We start from the raw sequence: 20,076 nt of genomic DNA on the forward strand, positions 1-20,076 counted from the left end.
GGTTGTGTGTGTCCCTCTTCATCTTTTCATCTGTGTTTCAAGGATCGGTCGTGCATGGGCAAAAACTTCAATTCTGAATTGACATTTTTTTTTAATTATTATTTATTATTTATATTTTTTTTACCTCATTAATGCAAAAACAATATCAAATTCAGATTGTGGAAAGCTTTATAAATATCTCAGTTGTGCTTATTGTCTGTTTTTGCCTTTTTTTTTAAACCAAAGGAAAGTTTAACTGTCACACAATTAGCCTACTTTCCACTATCCAGTTTTTCTTTATCTGATAATAAAAGGAGGTTCATCTCCACCTTACCAGGGGAGAACAGGACACACCTGATTTTTGTTCTCACCTGCGTGTACCTAGTCTCCTGGGATACAAATACTGTTACAAAGATACTAATTATACAGGCTCTCACATGTCCTGTTGGGAATTATTCTTTGAGGGATTGTATAAGGAGCTTGTGAATCACATCTAGTAGCTTTGAACAAGATGTACTAGTGCCTGAATTTGACCTTTTGAAGTTTTTCCCCTTGCACAATGCAAATCAATGTGCATACTGAAAATCTTGCTTATAACAACTTAAAAATAATATACTGAAGACTGGATCACGTATCACTTATATGGTATAATTTTATTGACTTATTCATTTATAAATATTGCATTAAGTGGCACTAAAAAGTATTTGATCACTTAATTGTATTCACACTAGAAATGTATAAATGTCATTATATAATCTAACAAAACATCAAACTGAACAATAAATAAATAAAAGGCACACAATGAGCACATACATTATAGGTGATATAACCAATAAATATGTAAATTATAGGCCTATAGTCTACTATTTTACAATATAATATACAAACTCGATAGTAAATACTTTTCCTAAAGATTTTTTTTTCAAATAAGCATCAGATATCAGCAAATAGGTAACGCTGTATATATCCAATATCAACAAATGTTGATAAATTAAACACATTAATTAATTTTGTTATCTACTTTTATTTTGTTATATTAACTGCAATGGAAATCATGCCATTTTAGGAGACCAAACTCTTGGGGCCACTGTATAATACTTGTTTTTGCAGTCTCTCTTTGAGTGAGAAAAAAAGCTAGCCACAGTGTGATATATGGACAAACGAAAGCAGCTGAAACTATGTAAACAGTGTAATCTTCGGATGTGCCGGATGTGTGCCTGCGCTCGCCATGTGTTTGCTGATGACCAATGGAAACAGCCTCAATTCAGCGCTTATCTTGTGTACGTGTAAAGCAGACAGTCTATGCAAGAGTCTTTGAAGAGCGAATAAGTTAATAGACTGAATTATTCATTACTGTTTTAAGCATGTATGTCTATTGAACATGCTTTAGGGTGAGAATGGTGCTACTGAGTATATTGAAGTAACATGACGTCAAACTAAAGGTTCCCCGCATATTTTTGCTATACAAAGATATCTAGAATTTACAATGCTGTATTAATAATAACGGTAAGATAAGAGTGTGTAACTATATATCGCCAAAAGTCTCTGAAACGAGCCAACAAAAGTCACACACACCAGACGAAGTAACAACACTTAGCCTACGATTTTTTAACAACTTCTACGATTTTAATTGCAAACATTTTTGGCCAGTTCGTCGATAAAGCACAACAAGCAGGCCTACTATTATTAAATAGGATATCACTTTATTACGTAAGTACATATGACAAATATGTCACAAAAAAAATTAAGTGTTTTGTTTAAATTTGTCTTAGACGTGAGGCTAACTGTGGTATCAAATTAGTTTGTATCTTGAGACGACTAACCTCGACAGATTGCGTCTTGAAAACCTGTAGATTTAAATGTTAAACAAGTAAGCAGAAGTTAAAATATCCTTTAAAAACTGACATTTTTGCAAAGAGGCAGAACAACCCCTCTGGATTATTTATTTCGCAAAGTGAGGAACAGCCCATTCAATGGCTTTGTAAAACTCCAATCAATCAATCAAACCAAATGATGAAAAAAAACTCTTTGGTGTTCAGAGTGTGTCATTATGGATCAGTTTTGTTTGAACTAGATTGAGGCCAAGGACAATAGAGTTTCTTCTGTAAGTCTCAACTCTCTTCCAGTTGTTTGTGAAATCTGAGCAGGACATTTAAACTTGTTCTTGTTATATAATGATGCCATCTAAAAAAAATAAAAAAAAAGTGTGCAAACTGCCAAGCACAAGAACCACAACATTTCCCACTGGGACAGTCTATATCAGGGACCATGAACTTACAAAATGTTCAAAAAGTATAGAGAAAGTTTGGTAATACCTGTTATTTAATTTCAAATATATCTAAAACAGAAAGTGGCTGTCTCACAAGAACAAATACATGAATAGACATATAAAATGAAAGAAATAAGGAAAGAAAACACTTTTGCTCTTTACAGGTAACTTGATTCCGGCTGAGGCAAACTGCACTGGCTGGTCGACTGGAAAACCCAGGAGTGAAACTCTATCATGAGATCCCTTAGAGGAAGGAATCCCTCAAAAACAACAAATGTCCCCTTTCTTTTATTGATGGTGTGTGTGTGTGTGTGTGTGTGTGTGTGTGTGTTTGGTGTGTGTGTGTGTGTCAGGGTGGAGGGATGAAACACCCTTTTCGGAAAGAAACTGCTTTTGAAAAGAAAGAGTTGCAGAAAACACCAATGTATGACTCATCTTAATTATGCTGTTATAGTAATATACGTGCACATTATATTTCAATTAAAATGCTAAATAATGACTCTATACAATTTTGTCTAATAACTTCATTTTTTTTTTAAGTTAATTGGTCGAATAAGTTAATTTACAGGATATTCAAACAAGTAAATCACAACAACTCTGATGTTCTGGTATCAGCTCAAATCTATTTGCAGTTGAGTGCGTTAAGGATGTATTTGAAGGGAATCTGATTAAATATTTAAATGTGGCTGATAAGACATCATCTGTAAACCACATCAGCTCTCTCTGTTGCCCTTGATTTGCATGTGTACAGCACGTGTGCTAATCTTGTAATGATTTTCTACTATTCTACATTCTGTTATACATAGGAAGTCAATGAGAAATGCAGTGCATGTGTATGTGTGTGTTTAATTAAAGGTGAGTGCTGACCGAGAGAGGAGTGTGTGAACTGTGTTGTGAATGTGGCACGCCTTGGGGGCCAGGCCAGACCTGAAAAACCAGCTACCGCTTTCAGTCCAGAGAGCTCTGATATGGCACGTCGTGTCTACCATCCCTCGCTTTCGACTTCTTCAGTTCATAATCGCGCCTGAAGTCGGTCGTTTCAACTGTTCAGACTCATCTCAGGCAGGTTTCTATTTTGTTTTTAATTCCCAGCTCTGTTAGCGTCAACGTGTGTGTGTGTGAGGGAAGGAGCGTGTGGACTATGCTCACTTCAGTCAACTGAAGGAGGGGGAGTGGAGGAATTGATACTGTGGAGAGAGAACTCCACAACGGGGAACTGATCATACAGGTAAGCCAAAGCAACCAAACCTTACCCATTATCACTTTGCACCTTGAATTTGGTGTGTGATTTGTCACCTATCATCTTAGGACCCCTAAGGGTCCCTGGCTGCATGCCTCCAGGTGTGTGTAGGAAAGATATTTAGATTGACAGACTGTGTATATTTAAAGCGAGTTGAATAAGTAACTGTTGTTCAACTCACAGTATCTGTTGTACAGCCAAACAGGTGCAAACCACACAGTAAAAAAATTATTTACCTAGTGTAAACAAACTCATCTCAGTAGGTCGGATTGTGTTTTTTGTCAGAAACACTGTAAAAAGTGATCTTGAGGTGAGATTTGTATGCAATCAGACCTTTAAAAATGACTTTCTAAATGAAGTTATCACATGAAACACCTGAGATTTTAGTGTGAGAAACAATAAGCACTATGTGATGTCATGATTTAGAATATTTGATGTCAAGCCTTGATGTTAGTTTCCTTCCACTTCCTTTGTTTCGGACTAATGTCTGATCATATGATGAAGATACTGAACTAATAAGTTCCTGGTAGGAACTATCGCAGAATTGCTTTTCCCTTTTTTGAGAGGACCCGAGAGGATGTTCTGTTTTGTACATCCTCAAAGATTCGGAATAACTTTAACTTTCCTTTTCACTTGCTTTTGATGTAATTTTAGACTGACATTGCACACAAAGCTCTGGCAGGGCAGTCAATGTTTATTGTGTTCTGGCATTCAGGAACAATACAGGAGGTTCCTGTAAACAGTCAGGTTGATTTCTTTTAGATTTAGATGAAATGTTTCGATGGTGTATTTTGAAGTTTTTTTCATATGTGTAATAAGTGTGTAAGGAGTGGGAGACACGTTTAAAAAATCTGTCTTGAGACAGACACACACCTGTAACGGAAAGTGCTGAATGGGCCATTGTTTGAGTCAGGGGAACTGAGGACTGTTCTGGTGTGTATAGAAAGGCTGTAGTCAGAGCTGTGACGTGCACTGGAGGCAAGACATTCGTGAGCGCACCTGTGATCTAATCAGTTTTTTTACTGGTTAAATATTTACCCATGATCTTAAACCAAATCGATCACATTTATGTTGTATTGTGTGTGTGATTGATTGATTGCTTCACCAAATCGACCGACAGTGACACAAATACTTTTATGAATTTGACCTACGGTTTATCTAATTTAGTTAAAAATAGAATGGTGGATGTACATTACATTAGGGACGGGTAGTTAAGTTTTAGTCAGAAGCAATCATGACAGCTTGTTTAAAATGATAGAATGAACAAATATACAATTAAAAAGCCAACTGTTAGAAACGGATGAAGTGGAAACTTAATAGAAGTTTTCCAAAAAGTTATGACCACACCTTCATTTCGCTTGCAACAAGTGATTAAAAATTATTTCAAGGGAAGATAGAGATCGAGAAAGAGTGAACGACCACAATGAGTGCTTTCTAGAGATCTTTCATGAAAAGATATTTAGACTTATATATGCAGAAGCCTAAATACTTTATTATTATTATTATTATTATTATTATTATTATTATTATTAATATGCTATTAATGTTATAATATGGTGTGCAATGAGATTGTAACATCACACTTTTTTAATGAATATAAGTTCAGCAAAATATTTTAGCATTTATTTTATTTTACATTTTATACACCAATACTTAACACAAGCTTTTTTCACACTGTGGCTTTAATTGTATTTCTTTATTTTTAATTAATAATTAATTTTATTATAATGAAAAAAATATTATATTTATATATTTTATTTATTTATTTATTTATTAATTATTATGTTTTTTCAGTCAAGATTTCAACTGTTGAGTTCAATGTAGCTGAAATGTGGCTCTGGCAGGATTCATGGTTTGTCTTGTTCTGTCCCAGGTCTTTTGTTCATCTGTGAGTTTAAAATGGCTGTAAATGAACTCAAGTGGCACAGGCTGACACTTGAAACCTCAGAGTGTATTATGGTCTGTTTTATGGTGGTGTGAAACTGAGCTCCATACTGATGTTCACCATGTAGCTCAGGCAACAGAATTTACAACTATTTGCTGTTCTTCGGTGGTACAGACGCTGTATTTTTCTTTCCATCAGCGCTGATTGCTTCTGTTAGAAATACGTAGAAGAGCCAACCTCGGACATTATGGCCTGTCTGGAACAGAAGAGGCTGTTTTACAAAGTCGTGCTGAAAATAACAAGGATGAGCCTGGCAACTGTATAAATAAATGCAGATTATTATGGTATAAATTTTGTCTCAGAAGTAAAGTTTTCTATCCTTGTTTCAGATCTAGATTATTCTGATTACTTCCGCTTCCTTGAGGTGATAAATAACAGATGGACATCTGTTGATAACATGTCGTGTAATAAATATGTAGAAGGATTATGCTCATGGATTGTAAGGCACAAAAAATTTCTTAAGAATTTCCAGTATTCAAATTCTGACTGAAGCCAAAAAATAATTATAATAATGCTCTCTAAAATGATCGTAACGAATTGTAAAAGTAGAGGAGATGCACACAAACAATTAACTATCTCAAATATCACCTGATATCGATAAATCTCTCATTTTCCATAACCTTAATCAGACCAGGCAAATGAGCTCAAAATCTTTGGTCGTATTTCACTCAAAAATCCATCACAGTTAGACAACCGCTAAACATATTCTTCACAGATTTGCTGATTGAGACTGAGAAGACCTGGTTCGCTGTGAAGCCCACGCTGTCAGAATGTGTAATAGCTGTTATGGAACTGAAGGTTTTGCATGTTTTGTAGTTGCCGGTCTATTTGAATATAATCAGCAGGTGAAGAATAGACTTCACCTGTGCTTAAAAGTCTGTAGGAGGGAGAGAGTCTGCAGGACTTACACGTATGAATGCATTTGGTTGTGATTCGGGGGGAAATGGATGGATTCATGTGTGTGCTGGATGGTTAAGCTTTTTATAGCCAATGCCATTTTGTTTTGAAGCAGCTCTGATTGTATCGTCGAGGATACTCCACAGTCATTTAAATCTAAGAGAAGCTGGATAAATTTGAGGCTGCGGTGAGCTGCTGTAGTGCAGGACATTAGTGAGTTCACCGAGTACAAAACCCTGAAGTGAATCTAATTTCTTCTGGTTTGAACCATGCCTCTAATTCATTTCCAGAAACACGCTGGAAAGACTGTGCTGTGTTTTGACTGTGCTGAAATTATGACTAAAAAAGGGAAGTTGATGGGCGTGAGATTTATTGCTGACAGATATATGGGAGAATTATATACTCTTCTCCGCCTATCTTTAACAGATGGACATAAACACATAATCACTCTGTCAAGTGACTAATGTACATAAATAGGGACCTGTCATGAAATATAAATCTTTAAATTGGTGCCAGATAAACATTTCGAATTAGCAGGACAGCTCAAAAGCCATCAAACAATGCAAATGTTTTGAGATTTCCAATACACAATTGTGTCTCTAATTCTCTAGTAGTTCGGTAAACATAACGAATCTTGGTTTCAATGTGGTTAAATTCCCCAAAAAACGTCTTGATTTTTGTTGAAAGCAAACAGCTTTTTCAAAATCATTAGAGCTAAAGGCACAGCACAAAAGGAAGAAAACATTATGTCGTTCCAAACCTGTGTCCTTCGCTCATCTTCAGAACACAAATGAAGATATTTTTGATGAAATCCGAGAGCTCTCTGACCGTAATTTTATGTGATACTCTCCAGAATTTTAACGATGTTCTTAGTACGTTTCTGAGACTTGGTCATGGTGGCACCCTTGCTGTCTATGCAGAGTCAGAAAACTCTTGGATTTCATCAAAAATATCTTCATTTGTGTTCTGAAGATGAACGAAGGTCAGGTCTTACAGGTTTGGAACGGCATGAGTGTCAGTAATTAATGACAGAATGTTCATTTTTGGGTAAACTATCCCGTTCAAAACTGTAAACCAAAGTGGTATTGTATGTTTCAACTTTTTTCCTTGTTTTTTCAGGACAAATCTAAAGATGCAGAGAGCCGTCACAGCAGCCGTGACCCAGTCCACAACCACACAGAGCACCACAGTCATCACCAAGTCTAGAGAACAAATCCTCACGCAGAGTACGTTACAGATCTGTACTGAGTTTACTGAGACACCACACGTCAAAAACCCATACTAATTAGTCGTTCTGTCTACACTGGATGTCCACTTGATGTCCACTGGATTCTGTTTCTGTCGTACTCCATGCATTTTCACAACTGACATGGAGGACAGACAGATTTGGAAAACTCATTTCAATATGTTCTTTGTAGACAAGTCTCAAGCTCACACTGAAATCTGGAAACATGAGCATTACTTCACCTTACTTCCTGGAACTTGTTCTACAGCATATTCGAAATAATTCACATTCAATTTTGTATGGCGTCTTCTACTATTGTTTTCCACGTTTTGTGATCATATTAACTTCTTTAAATTTGTCTTTTTTGATGCGTTTTACTATGTTAGATTTTCTTCATATAGAATTGTGCTCACAGAATTTTTTTTCTTGCACTTTTGGCTTTACTCATGTTTATGTTTTCACTGAATGATTAACAGGGAATGTGTGGTTTTTCCAACCCATAATATGTCTAATAAATCATTGTCTATATTGTTGTGTTCACAGGCTCAGGAGCCATGATAGCTGTAATCGTCATTGGTATAATCATCATTCTCACATTTTTGCTGATTATCCTCAAGACATACAACAGGTATGGCAACATTTTGATGTGAACCATAATGAACGAGTTACATACCAGGAGGTGAATACCTTGTCTATCTCCTCACAATAGCAGAACAATTTTAGACAGACCTTGTAATGAGGACTAAAAATAGATAAAGACCTATTCATTTCAACCAGGCTCACACTACATTCTCCAAATCTATTAGTGGACAAGAACACTTAAAAATGTTCTCAGGGCTGAAAGGAACATGTTTTGAAGGACTTCATAGCTGTTTCATTACAAGAACTGAGCTGTTGTTTATCATTTAAAGGATGCACCAGTATTAAAACCAATATTAATAATTTTTTACAATGTAAAAAATTATTATTATAATTATTTTTTCAAAATTGTAAATACAGATTATTGGGGCATATATATATGGGGCATATATTTTAGTCATTCTACCTAAAAATTTAATGTGCAATTCAGTGTTTCTTGTCATTTCTTTGTGAAATTTACTAGTAGTGAAAATAGATTTGAGGTTCTACATATTTTTGTCAGTATGTACTATTTTTGTCTGAAGAATAAAATAAAATAAAAAAACACTAAAGCAATATTGTTTTAAAAGCTACAATTTCAATTAGGCATCAAAATCCAAGTACAGTATTAAAAATCTATATTAATTTTCCAGATTTGCTAATTAATTTTAACAGTGTTATTATTGCTTTGCAATGCAATTTTTTTCTTCCATTGAGGAGATGAGCATGAACAACTAAATATCGAATAATTATACCACTTAATTTTGTTTTTTGTTATTTATCAATCCATTTTTACATTTATTTATCTTACAGGAGGACCCATGCGAACAGGATGCTGAATGGAGGCTCCAACAAACCACGAAAGAAGGTGTCCTCAACTACCACCAACACAAACCTGGCCATGAGCAACGTGGTTGCAAACTCAGTCTCTGGAAGCTTTGCGCAGTCTAATGCATCCTCAGAGAACGGGTACCGCATTCCTCGCGTCGACCTGGGAAACGTGGATCTGAGTAATGGGGAGCATTTCAGCACCAACAGCGGCTCAACTATTGTGACGATACATGACATGCCATCAGTAGATAACACATAGCAGACATTATCCGGACACTTGGATGATACTAACATGAACAGAGAACCAGTGGAAGAGGCCCGGTCATATCTGAGCACCCACCATTAACCGAACATTCACTGCCCGTTTGGGATTTTATGGAACTTTGATAAAAGTCCACTTTAGAAAAACCTGTATATGATATAGAAGAACCAGAGGAACGCTTCAGACGAGTGTCCTATCACTTGAATGATTCTAGTTTTATTTTTAGCACTGGATTTGGTGATGAAATGTAGGTTAGAACATATTATACTACCTTGAGCTGAAAACTGTTTTTCTTAAAAAATGGAATTGGTGGGAGCCAGAATTCAGTTAGAGATGATAAGGATGCCCGTTAATTTAACCATGACGTGCACTCTGTAATAGCAAGGTCTGTCATAAAAGATGTTCAAACAATATAATATAATGTATATGTTTTACATTTATGCATTTGACAGATGCTGATTCATTAAAAGTATAGATTTTGTTTACACAGTCCCTGGGACTCAAACCTATGACTTTGACATTGCTAGTGATTTTAGAAGTCTTGTCTAGTCTTAACATGTTATTGTTGTGTTGGGAAAAGACTCTGAGATGTTACATTGTGAGCTGGGCATTTCCTGTGTGAAACAACCACAATGCTCTTTTTAAAGAGTTAGTTGAAAAGATTTCATTCTCACTGAACTTGCTTGTGAGTTTGCAGTTTAATCAGACGCGGTTAGTGGATCTTTCAGAAATATTAGAGTTTGCAGCTGATTACATCACTGAATAATGGATCATTTATCAGTCAGATTTCAAATAAACCAGGAACCACTGTTCTTTTTAAACATAAATATACAGTTTTATTCTAATAAATATTATTCTAAAATATATAGGTCAAGATAAGATTGACTCAGCACAATTCATGAATTGTCCATTGTAATCACATTGACTGGCACATATATAATAAGAATCACTACAATGACCATCAAATGGGAACTAAACTACTTTTGTAATTTGGCAACCAAAGAAAGTCATTTGATTTCCAAACATGGTTTAATTGTAGGTTCCAACGTCTATCATTTGTCAATTGTTAGTCTGAAGCTGTATTTAAAGTAATGCAGAAAACGTCTCCAGACGTAACCTCAAGAAAATTTATTCACAATCTGCAACAAAACTAAAGTATTGCATAAGAGTAAAAGAAAAATACAGCAGCGCTTGATTATATAAACATGTAGAAACATTTTTTTTTTCGGTGAGCAGTTATACTGAGCTCTCTGGCTAATGTTCTAGTGCAACATCTCAACAAAAACACTCAGGCACGAGATCAACTTTTTCTTGAGTAGATCAACTCACATTTTGTATGAGAAAAGACATTTACAGCTATAAAGAAAAGATGCAAGAAAACATACTTTGAGTACTACTCCAAGGCAACCATGTCAAGAAGATCAGTCCTTTCAATGCAACAGTGTCTTTATTACACCTATGATAGTGTCTTGTGTTATTGTTTAATATCAAGTGCAAAAGAGAATTCAAAGTAATGGATACTTGAAGTAAATGATTGTTAAAAGCCTTCCTGAAAAGAGCTGAGAATGGCGTACATCGTATTTCATCATACCGAGTGTGAAATTGTCCATCTTGGATCTAGAGTCCATCTATTGCTGAAAAATATGGTTAAGTGAAAGAATGATTTTTTTTATTATCTGTATTTTTCTGGAAAGGAATTACTTCGAGACCAAAGAGAGTACATATAAGGCATTGACCTGAAACACACTCAGTTTGTTTGAAAGAAAAACATAGACATAACGCTATAAATTAAGTACAAATAGAAGCAGATTTCACCTGAGAAGGAAATGGTGCCACAACAAGTATGGCACACGTCACATACACTCAACATTATGGCCTTTGAAGTTAGCAGAATACTGAGAAATCAAGTTTTGGACACTGGTTCGACTTGTGGTCAGATATTATTAAGTGCTCAGTTAAGTGCAGTAATTCTGTGGGACTTAAGACAGTTGGGCCGTACTGGCTTGGTTTCACGCTGGTAAGTGCTCATAACATCCAAAAATTGTGCCAGTTATTCTCACCTGATCTAAAGTTTCATAGCCAATTGTTTGGTCTTTGAAACCTCTCTGCGTTATGTTTTTAACGTACACTCAAAAAAATTATTTCAGCAACAGCAGAGAATTACAGAATAGAAAAATAAACATGTTCACCTTTCACTGAAGAGCAAATTAAATGAGACATACAATATTTCATGACGCAAGAACTCCACGCTGGATCACGTCTGAACCGTAACGTCTAGTCATCGGGCTGCGAAGTCTTTGGGCGTGACACCTCTTGCCCTGCTCTGATTGGCCAAGATCAGACTCTTCCACGTGGCTTCGGTTCTCACTTCCTGTCCGCAGCCGGGTCCTAATTTGTGGGGAGGAGGCGGGACTTGTATTAAACGTTTTTAAGGAAGAGTTTTGGTCCGCCACGTCATTTCCGTCCGGTCTATCTTTCCCCTTTGGCGTTCTTTCACTCCGTTTAGGGATTCTGAAACTGCCCCAGTTTTTCAGATGCCGCCCATTCGGCACTATTTTTCCCTGATGTTGACATGCGTTCGTCTTCCTCAGTGATCCGTTATATGTGTTCGAAGCAGTGACTACAGAACTAGCAGTGGTTCTGCTGTGAGACAGCAGTAGTCTGTCGTCCATGTTGTCATGCTCAGTCTCGTCCTTCACCGTGTCCTCCATAGACTTCGACTGTCTCAGTTCCCACAGCTTGCTCCTCCTCCTCCTGTCCTCCAGGGGGCGCTCACTTTCCTCATCTCTTCTATGAGGCTCACCTCCCATCAGCCTGCCCTCCGAGCGTTTCGCTGTAGCTGATGCTGCAGTCTTACAAGCTCCAGAGCCTGAATCGATGACCCCAGAACTGGGCACACTGTCCATGACCAGGCTCTCCAGTCGGGGCATCTTTGCAGGCTTGTCTGCTTCAGTATGCTTTGAGACTCTAAAAGGGTTGCTCCCTTTCTCATGATTTTGAACAGCGGTGCCCAGGGCACTGTTCAGGCCGCAGTGACCCTTCAGAGGCTGGGGGGATGTAGGTACAGGAGGTGCCGTCCGAAAGTAAAACATAGCCTCCTCCAAACGTCTAGTAGAAGATATACCTGACCAGAAGAGAAGGCAACAGTTAAAAAAAAAGCTAAAAACAGACTAGACAGATCATTTATTCATCAAGTGCATGCAGATTGTGTGATACTAACCAGCGACGCGTCCCTGTTCGAGCAGCCTGACGTGGTGATGAAAGATCTGCTCCTGCACTCGGCACAAGCTTCGTTTAATTCTCTCCCGACGGCTGACCATGTATGTCAAATTACGCACCTGAACACACATATATGTAGGGGAGACATACTAAATAAAAAAATAAATGTCATTTACTCAACCTCATTCATTAATTTTGAGAACAAAAATCAACATACGCCTAATATTTTCTCATCTTTGGCACGCAAGAACCAATGGGGGTGTGTTCTTGCATGACAAGCAAGCATGACTGAGCTTTCGTTCACCATATTTGATTTGCTCTATGCAGGTACAATGTTAATATATGAACAAAGGCCTAAATAAAGGCTGTTCATTTAAAGTGATCGACTCTTGGTTTCACATAGATAACTTTTACAATGTACCTTACAATTTACAACTAATAATGTGTGATTTGGTTGCATGGAATTTAAAAGAATAATAATATAATTATAAAAATATCGTAATTTGTGTACCGAGGATGAACAGGTTTGAAAGAAACCACAAGAGCATTAATAAATAATAATTTTCAAATCAGCAGTGGCAATACAGCGCATAATAATCTAGAGGCTTAATAACTAATCTGTTTAAATATTGTTTCTGTTTTCCAGTGAGAATAGAGTTCAGGTTAGCAATCTAAAACTGTTTTAGCTGGAATTCACAGATAGTTGTCACCAGATTTCCATCTGGTATCTTATTACCAAAATAATTATTCAGATTCTTTCACTACTGACGTCTTCACTCATAGCCTACTATTTGAAAGAAAAATGTTTGTGTGTATTTTCTATTTGGGGTTGGCCTGGCAACATATTTTATGGTCTAATGGGAAAGATACAGGTGTTGAAATGACTGTGGCATGACAAAGCAACACAGAAATGATGACAAATGTTAATTTAAAACCTTGAAAATAACCAGGGCCCAGGATCCAGATACTGGATTCTGTTTTTTCAAACTTCACGACAAAAACACACACTGAACTAGGAGCAAATCACTAATTGTTCATTTGAAATCATGAAGAAAAGGCCGAGTTGGGATCCTGGCATCTAACAGTTCTGAGCTGTGATTGGCTGCCGCTGTCTTCCCTTATATTGATTCATCTGGTAATGTGAGGTAATATGGCTACAGAAGGGCTTTGCAAAACTTACCCTCTCTAGATCCTGTCTTAAATGCGTGAAGAGACGGAGTCGCCGCAAAAGAACTTCCTGTTCCCGCCGGGCAAGGCTGTCCTCTTCCTCTTTCTTCGGCATGATGAGAGGCTGGTTAAAATTCACCTTTCTTTTCAATTTCCAGTATTGGAACAGGAAGTCCACAGATTCCAGGGGCAACTGCAGGTGCTCTGCGACTTCATCAGCGGCGACGAAGCGATAGAACTCGTCCTCCAGCTGCTGGACTCGAAGTTTGCGCTCGCTGAGTCTGGTCTCTTCTGGGTTTTGTGCGAGTCTGGGCTGTGATGAGGATGACGTGTCCACTCCTCGAATTCTTCCTCTCTTTTCACTGGTCTGGACCTTCACTGGCCTGTCATCATCTCCCTCTTCCTCATTCCAGTCCATGCCTGAGTGTTTGGGACAAAAAGACTTAAACTTGACTTCATCCGCCTCTGTGAGGATTGTGTTCATCTTCAGCCCACACTGAAGACCGCAAGTCACGTGGAACGCCACTCGGCAACTTTTGGCAGAACACTAGTGGGATTTAGAAATACAGGATCTCAGGATTAAACACAGAACACGGGGAAAATGGATTATTAATAAATCAAAAATTTCTACATTTAAGTAGCATGGAAAAATAAAAATGCAGTCATCGAAGCCACTGAAGAATGATGTTACTATTGTTACCTAAAAACTATTATTTCTAATCGATACAAATCTACAAAATATAAATATTATACTGTATAATTGGCAGCTAACTGAAATAAAATAAGTACTAAAATGACTAAAACTAAAAATGCAATAAGAGTAAATCAAAGCTCAACAAGAAAAAAAACACTAATTAACAATATTAAAATATTAAAACTTAAAATAACATTACAGATATAAATAAAAATATAAGTAAATTCTAAATATGAACTATATTAATAATAAAAAAACTGAATAAATAAAAGTTTTTTAAAAATACTCTTCATTTTGTGTGTGTAATTTTTTCATTAAGAGAAAATAAACCAAGCATTTTAAATTACTAATGCCATCAAATAATATTATTTTATTCTCCAGAGCTTAAATTGAGAGGAAATGTTAAGGTTTAATATGCACTTTGGACCCTCTGGAAGATTTTAAATATCTGTATGAATAGTATAATAAAACGATGATAAACATCAGCGCTGTGTACCTGAATACAAGCTCCTGTCTTCTCTTTACACAAGCAGCATATTAGAGCCCATCTGTTGCTGGGTATATGAGACACATTAGTGATAGGCTCCATCTTCTCAGGGTTACCAATGCTTACCTAGAGATAAAGAGCACAAACAAAGATTACACACCGCTCTTAACAAAATTAGTGCGGTCAAGTGATTAATCGCATCCAAAATACAGGTTTTTGTTTATATATATATATATATATATATATATATATATATATATATATATATATATATATAAATACAAAAACATACATGTACAAATTTAAGAAAAATATGTTATGTTTATATATTAAATATATATATATATATATATATATATATATATATATATATATATACTGAATGTGTGTATTTACATATTCATAATAAATATACACAGCACACATACATATATAATGTAAAAAAAAAAACTTGTATTCTGGATCTGATTAATCGTTTGATAGCACAAAACAAAATCACTTTATAAGTCTCAGTTTGTGCACGCATCCTTACTTCTGGTATCCAGAGGGCACAGCTGACGTGGACCCACTTGGTGCCACTTCGAGTGGGTTTCATAGCCCCGCCTTTTTTAGGACACAGGTGGCATTTGGGAAAGATGCCCAGCGCACAGGTTCGACAAAGCCAGCTGCCCTCAGGAACCTTCAGTATACCGTAACACGCCTGTGGGGAGGTACATTGTTATATAATTCACATGTGCTCACACATGCATTCAGACACTCACAAACACACACACACACACCTGATGCACACAGATGTTGCACTTGTCACAGAACACCATTTCATTGCCGTCCTCGCCATCAGGGGACTGACAGACGTCACACACCACGTCCTCATCGTACTCGATGCCAAGCCCCTCCTCCGTTTCCATAGCGTGGCTCATGTTGTCATAACAACGGCGCTCAAACTCCTCCATGACCCGCTCCATCGTCAGCTCATCCAGGGGTTGCATGCCTACAAGCAAATCAGTTTGCATCACATGACATTTGTTTCAACAGTGTGAAAGAGTGCATAATGGGTCAAATCAAAACTCCAGACTCACCCATCTTGCTGAACTCCTCGTTAGCGATCTGCAGCCAAACGACGTCCTCCTCATTCAGATCATAACGACACATGCCATCCGCCAGCGTCTGAATACCCACGTACCCCAGCATCGATGACTCAGATGAGCGAATCAGCTTCTTCGGTTTGATGAACAGAGGAGCGGGGCATTTCTCAGCTACAGTGCTGCAGGAAAAATTCAAACAGGAATAAATCAAGTGCAACCATTAAATAAGAATAGTTTGACAGGTAAAAAAAGCCTCATACCGCACAGTACACTCCGGAATGGTGTCGGGACTAACAGGAACTTGAACCCCTTTCTCCCACTCCTGCCGCCAAGGATCGGCTAGCTCATAATAATCCTCTGGATTCAGCTGGTATGAATCATGCAGCTTCATAGCAGTGATCAGGTCTGTCCTGAACACCTGGAGGAGATGGGAATGTGATATCAGAATATGCATGAAAATACAAACATTCTCATCTCTGTCTGTTGAGGTCGTATGTGAGGCCATATTGAGTGCATGGCAGTTCTGTGTACCTCTGAGGGTCTTTTTCCATTCTGTTTCCTGTGCTTGGAGTGCTGAGACCAGGAAGTGGAGTTACCTCAAAGAGACAGAAAAACATGCATGTAATGGCTTGTGCTGAAGATTCTGAGAAAGAGGGATAACTTGTGTTTTAGCAGCAACATTAGTCATATTAGCTTGAAAAAAAAAAAAAGGCTGGTATTAGATGCGCATAAGGAGAGGGCTTGTTTTGCTCCTATAAATAAAGAGCTGAATATTAAAAGCAGCATAATGGGAATTGTGAGCGCCTTTTCTCCTGTACTGCATTGAGTGAAACGGCATCTAAAATGAAAAGATAAATAAATAAATAAAAAGTTTTAAAATTACTGTGAACTCATACGAGTGACAGATTGTTGTCCCATCTCGGCACACAGCGTCAGATTATATTAAGAAGGAGAGGAGGTTTTTGATGAAAGATGACAAGAGAACATGAATGAAATAAAAATAAAATGATGTGGATGGATAATTTACAATTACATTGCATTTAATAATTATCCATTTTCATTTCATGGTAACTTTAGTAATATGCAACTTCAGTATTACCAGAAGGTTCATTAATATAGATGACTCGAAGCAAGTTGGTACTAGAAAATAAAAGTGTCTGTCTACTTACTTCCATTATCTGAGTCCTCACTGGTGCTCGGGACACGGCTTCGCTTCATCATCAGTTAACCGTGGCCTTCAAGTGAAGCAGAAATCTGCAGAGGTTGATCAAACATTAACAGAACATTCCTGAAAACCGATCCTGCAGAGATGACTACTGAGAGCGCTTATAAGTAGGTTATTTTCCTCTAGATACTAAATATATGTCATGTGTATATACAATTAATTTTCAATTAAATTATACTCAATTAAAATTTGATTTGATTAAATTTGATTAAACCATCCAATCCATCGTGTTGCAAAAAAGCAAACTTTCACATTTCTGAGCAATGCTCACATGCCTGAAAAGTCATAAAACTTATGAATAAACAATCCTTGTATAATGCACTTTACAGTTTTAACTGTTAAGATCTACCAAACTTAATAAGTTTAACGAAAATCATAAGGTAAAGATACATTTAAAGACACAACTTCAAAATCTTACAACTATCTGCTAATTTCAACTGCATTAGAATAAAATAAAACAAACCAATAATTCTGCCTAAAACACAGCATCCATCACCCTATGTAAACAGCAGCTCTTTTTTTATAATACTTTATTAATTAAATGCCACAAGAACATGAAGTATTAAACATTCACATGATCAAATTAACATTAGCTGCCAGAGAAAAAAAGAAAGAGGGATTTTTTTTTCAAGAGACTTATATATTTTAAGGTCATTTATAAAATGTGCAAAATTTGGTTAACATTGAGCCCACTTCTTTTTATGTAAATTGACTTTTCCTAAAAAAAATAAACAAATGTATTATGCGTTTGTTTTTTTACAATTCAAATGTTTGTTTTCTGATAAATAAATAAAAAAACCCAATTTCTATCATACACTCGATTTTTATGTTAATATAGAATTCCAAAATAATCTTGAGTAAATACAATGAAATAAAGATGCAAAATAGTTTCTTTTTCTTGACCACAAAATTCACAGGTATACGAAATATTAAGCTTAAATCTTTCCAAAACATGCTCGGGTTAGCAGGATAAATTCTATGAAATATTTTGCAGGACACTTCCTCAATTTTGTTTCAGACACAAAACATATTTGGAAGTTACCATGCTTTAACCCAAGAGATATGACCAAATAAAGAAGACCAAAACAAATCTTGCTGCAGGTAAGGACACAGAACAAACAGCATTCCTTATAATCTTATTGCTACATTGTTGTTTTAAAACATCAACATTTTCAATGAAAGGATTAACCATGCTGATTTCTTCTGAGATATAGATATTGTTTAAAAGTAACATCACACTCCTTGGAATTGCGTCAAAAACAATAGCAAGTTTTCTTGGATTAACTGCTTATTGGAATTTCCCATGGCAACAAGTACCCACGTGAATTAACAAACTGTCTCGCTAAAAACAGAATAACTTCCTCAAACCAAGTATGATAGAATAAATATTTGTTTTTAAATAATATGTCCTTGTTATTCCATATGAAATAGTTGTGGGCTGAGTAAACAGCAGCTCGCGCAGTGTGTGACGCTACTGACAGACCACGCCCCTTGACGTTACATAGCTGTCCATTTCAATGCCTCTTAGAAATTGAAAACACAAATATTATTATTATTTTCCCCACTGAATCCAAATTAATTTCCTAGTTTTTTTTTTAAATACAAAAACTCTGCTGCACTTTCTTATATTTAAACTACAACTTATAGTACCAAGAAGTATGTCACTACATTCGTCGATCAGAAAACTATTTTTTTTTATCGCACATATAACGTTACATACATTTTGCAGATTTAACTTCTAACGCAAAACCCAAATAAAAGTTTAATATTTTCCAATGTTTTTTCCCAACATCATGGCAGAGTTGAATCCGGACCAACATCGGAAAAATATTCTAACAAACCTCTGAAACATAACCGAAATTCATATAAAACTGCAAAACACGGGCATGCATTTGATGCTGTTTGCTGGTTCAACACTACAACTTTTAGGTTAAATACAGTAAGCTGCACAATCAGGCCAGGACGCGCGCGCCTAACTTGCGAAATGACGCTTGGACACAAGCGCGCGCACGCGCACGGCCAACAGCTACGTGACTGAAAGAAACTACCAAATTACAAACCAAACCACACCATGAGCTTAAATAAATTATTACAGAGGCCAAATGCATGTAAACATATATTTAGAGCAGCGTCTGCTGCTACTCAACTTAATCTTTTGGCGCCATTTTAATGACGTGTTACATTGGCACCGGACCATCTGCATGAAGAGCTCGCGGAAATCCTGGAAAACACTTGTACGTCCCTGTGCCTGTCAAACATGTGTGCTACAACACAGCAAGAACATGTAGTGTACCTACGTTAAAAGGTCTTGCTGCTCCTGCGCTGGCGTTCCTATGTGACGCTTGCTCAGAGTTTGAGTCCAGTCCAGTCCTCTCCTCTCCTCTCCTCCACCCCACACACACAAACACATGCAGGTTACGTATGCGCTGCTATATCCCGCGTCCGCCTGCAGATGGCGCTAGTTCCCACGCAAGACACCATAGGATTAGCGTCAGGACTCCATTTCAGCTGTTTCATAATATCCTCATCTGTTTTAGAGATGATGACAGGGATTTTTTTTTTTTGTAAATCGCAGGTTTAAAACTACTCATTATTGCATATTATGAATCAATAGAAAACCTCTGTTAAATGAAGAAATATTTAATGCATCACTATTAATCAGAACTAGGTTAAAATATGGCCTTGGAACACAAAACCAGTCATAAGAGTAGTAAAAAAAAATTTTTAAATTGAGATTTATACATAATTTGGAAGCTGAATAAATAAGGTTCCCCTTGAGGACTGATAGGATAAGACAATATTTGAAATTGAAATTTGACATTTTGTTCTTAGCAATGCACATTACTAATCAGAAATTAGGTTTTGATATATTTACAGTAGGAAATTTACAAAATATATTTATGGAACATGATCTTTACTTAATATCCTAATGA

General features: G+C 36.6%; 2 protein-coding genes across 4 annotated transcripts; one reads left to right on the forward strand and one right to left on the reverse strand.

Annotated features, from left to right (window-relative positions):
- The first annotated feature begins 3,145 nt into the window (after positions 1-3,145).
- ncmap (non-compact myelin associated protein) lies at positions 3,146-9,751 on the forward strand. Its single transcript, XM_052580223.1, has 4 exons — positions 3,146-3,476; positions 7,450-7,556; positions 8,099-8,183; positions 8,987-9,751. Exons 2-4 carry the CDS (start codon positions 7,463-7,465, stop codon positions 9,261-9,263), a joined length of 456 nt encoding a protein of 151 aa, XP_052436183.1. The 5' UTR covers positions 3,146-3,476; positions 7,450-7,462; the 3' UTR covers positions 9,264-9,751.
- Positions 9,752-10,348: 597 nt separating this feature from the next.
- On the reverse strand, positions 10,349-19,602 carry LOC127976089 (protein Jade-1-like). 3 transcript variants are annotated; one of them, XM_052580216.1, is made up of 11 exons: positions 19,441-19,602; positions 17,088-17,172; positions 16,450-16,514; positions 16,179-16,336; positions 15,913-16,097; positions 15,613-15,824; positions 15,366-15,533; positions 14,843-14,959; positions 13,666-14,199; positions 12,487-12,604; positions 10,349-12,390 (listed from the first exon to the last, which is right to left on the reverse strand). In XM_052580216.1, the coding sequence occupies exons 2-11, from the start codon at positions 17,137-17,139 to the stop codon at positions 11,495-11,497; spliced, it is 2,505 nt and encodes an 834-aa protein (XP_052436176.1). In that variant the 5' UTR covers positions 17,140-17,172; positions 19,441-19,602; the 3' UTR covers positions 10,349-11,494. The 3 variants fall into 3 exon arrangements, with proteins under 3 accessions (XP_052436176.1, XP_052436177.1, XP_052436178.1); XM_052580217.1 differs by having other exon boundaries at positions 19,437-19,596; XM_052580218.1 differs by lacking the exon at positions 19,441-19,602 and adding an exon at positions 18,985-19,002.
- Positions 19,603-20,076: the final 474 nt, after the last annotated feature.

Source organism: Carassius gibelio, chromosome B17 (assembly GCF_023724105.1).
Source record: "Carassius gibelio isolate Cgi1373 ecotype wild population from Czech Republic chromosome B17, carGib1.2-hapl.c, whole genome shotgun sequence".
Lineage (NCBI taxonomy): Eukaryota > Metazoa > Chordata > Actinopteri > Cypriniformes > Cyprinidae > Carassius > Carassius gibelio.

What these genes read in the sequence shown, in the direction of transcription:
- ncmap (XM_052580223.1), top strand. Translation starts at nt 7,463, where the DNA reads ATGCAGAGAGCCGTCACAGCAGCCGTGACCCAGTCCACAACCACACAG. An exon ending in AGAACAAATCCTCACGCAGA is followed by an intron (nt 7,557 to 8,098) that starts GTACGTTACAGA and finishes TTGTGTTCACAG; the next exon opens with GCTCAGGAGCCATGATAGCT. An exon ending in ATCCTCAAGACATACAACAG is followed by an intron (nt 8,184 to 8,986) that starts GTATGGCAACAT and finishes TTTATCTTACAG; the next exon opens with GAGGACCCATGCGAACAGGA.
- LOC127976089 (XM_052580216.1), bottom strand. Translation starts at nt 17,139, where the DNA reads ATGATGAAGCGAAGCCGTGTCCCGAGCACCAGTGAGGACTCAGATAAT. An exon ending in GCAACATCTGTGTGCATCAG is followed by an intron (nt 15,534 to 15,612) that starts GTGTGTGTGTGT and finishes ACCTCCCCACAG; the next exon opens with GCGTGTTACGGTATACTGAA. An exon ending in CGAACAGGGACGCGTCGCTG is followed by an intron (nt 12,391 to 12,486) that starts GTTAGTATCACA and finishes TCTTCTGGTCAG; the next exon opens with GTATATCTTCTACTAGACGT.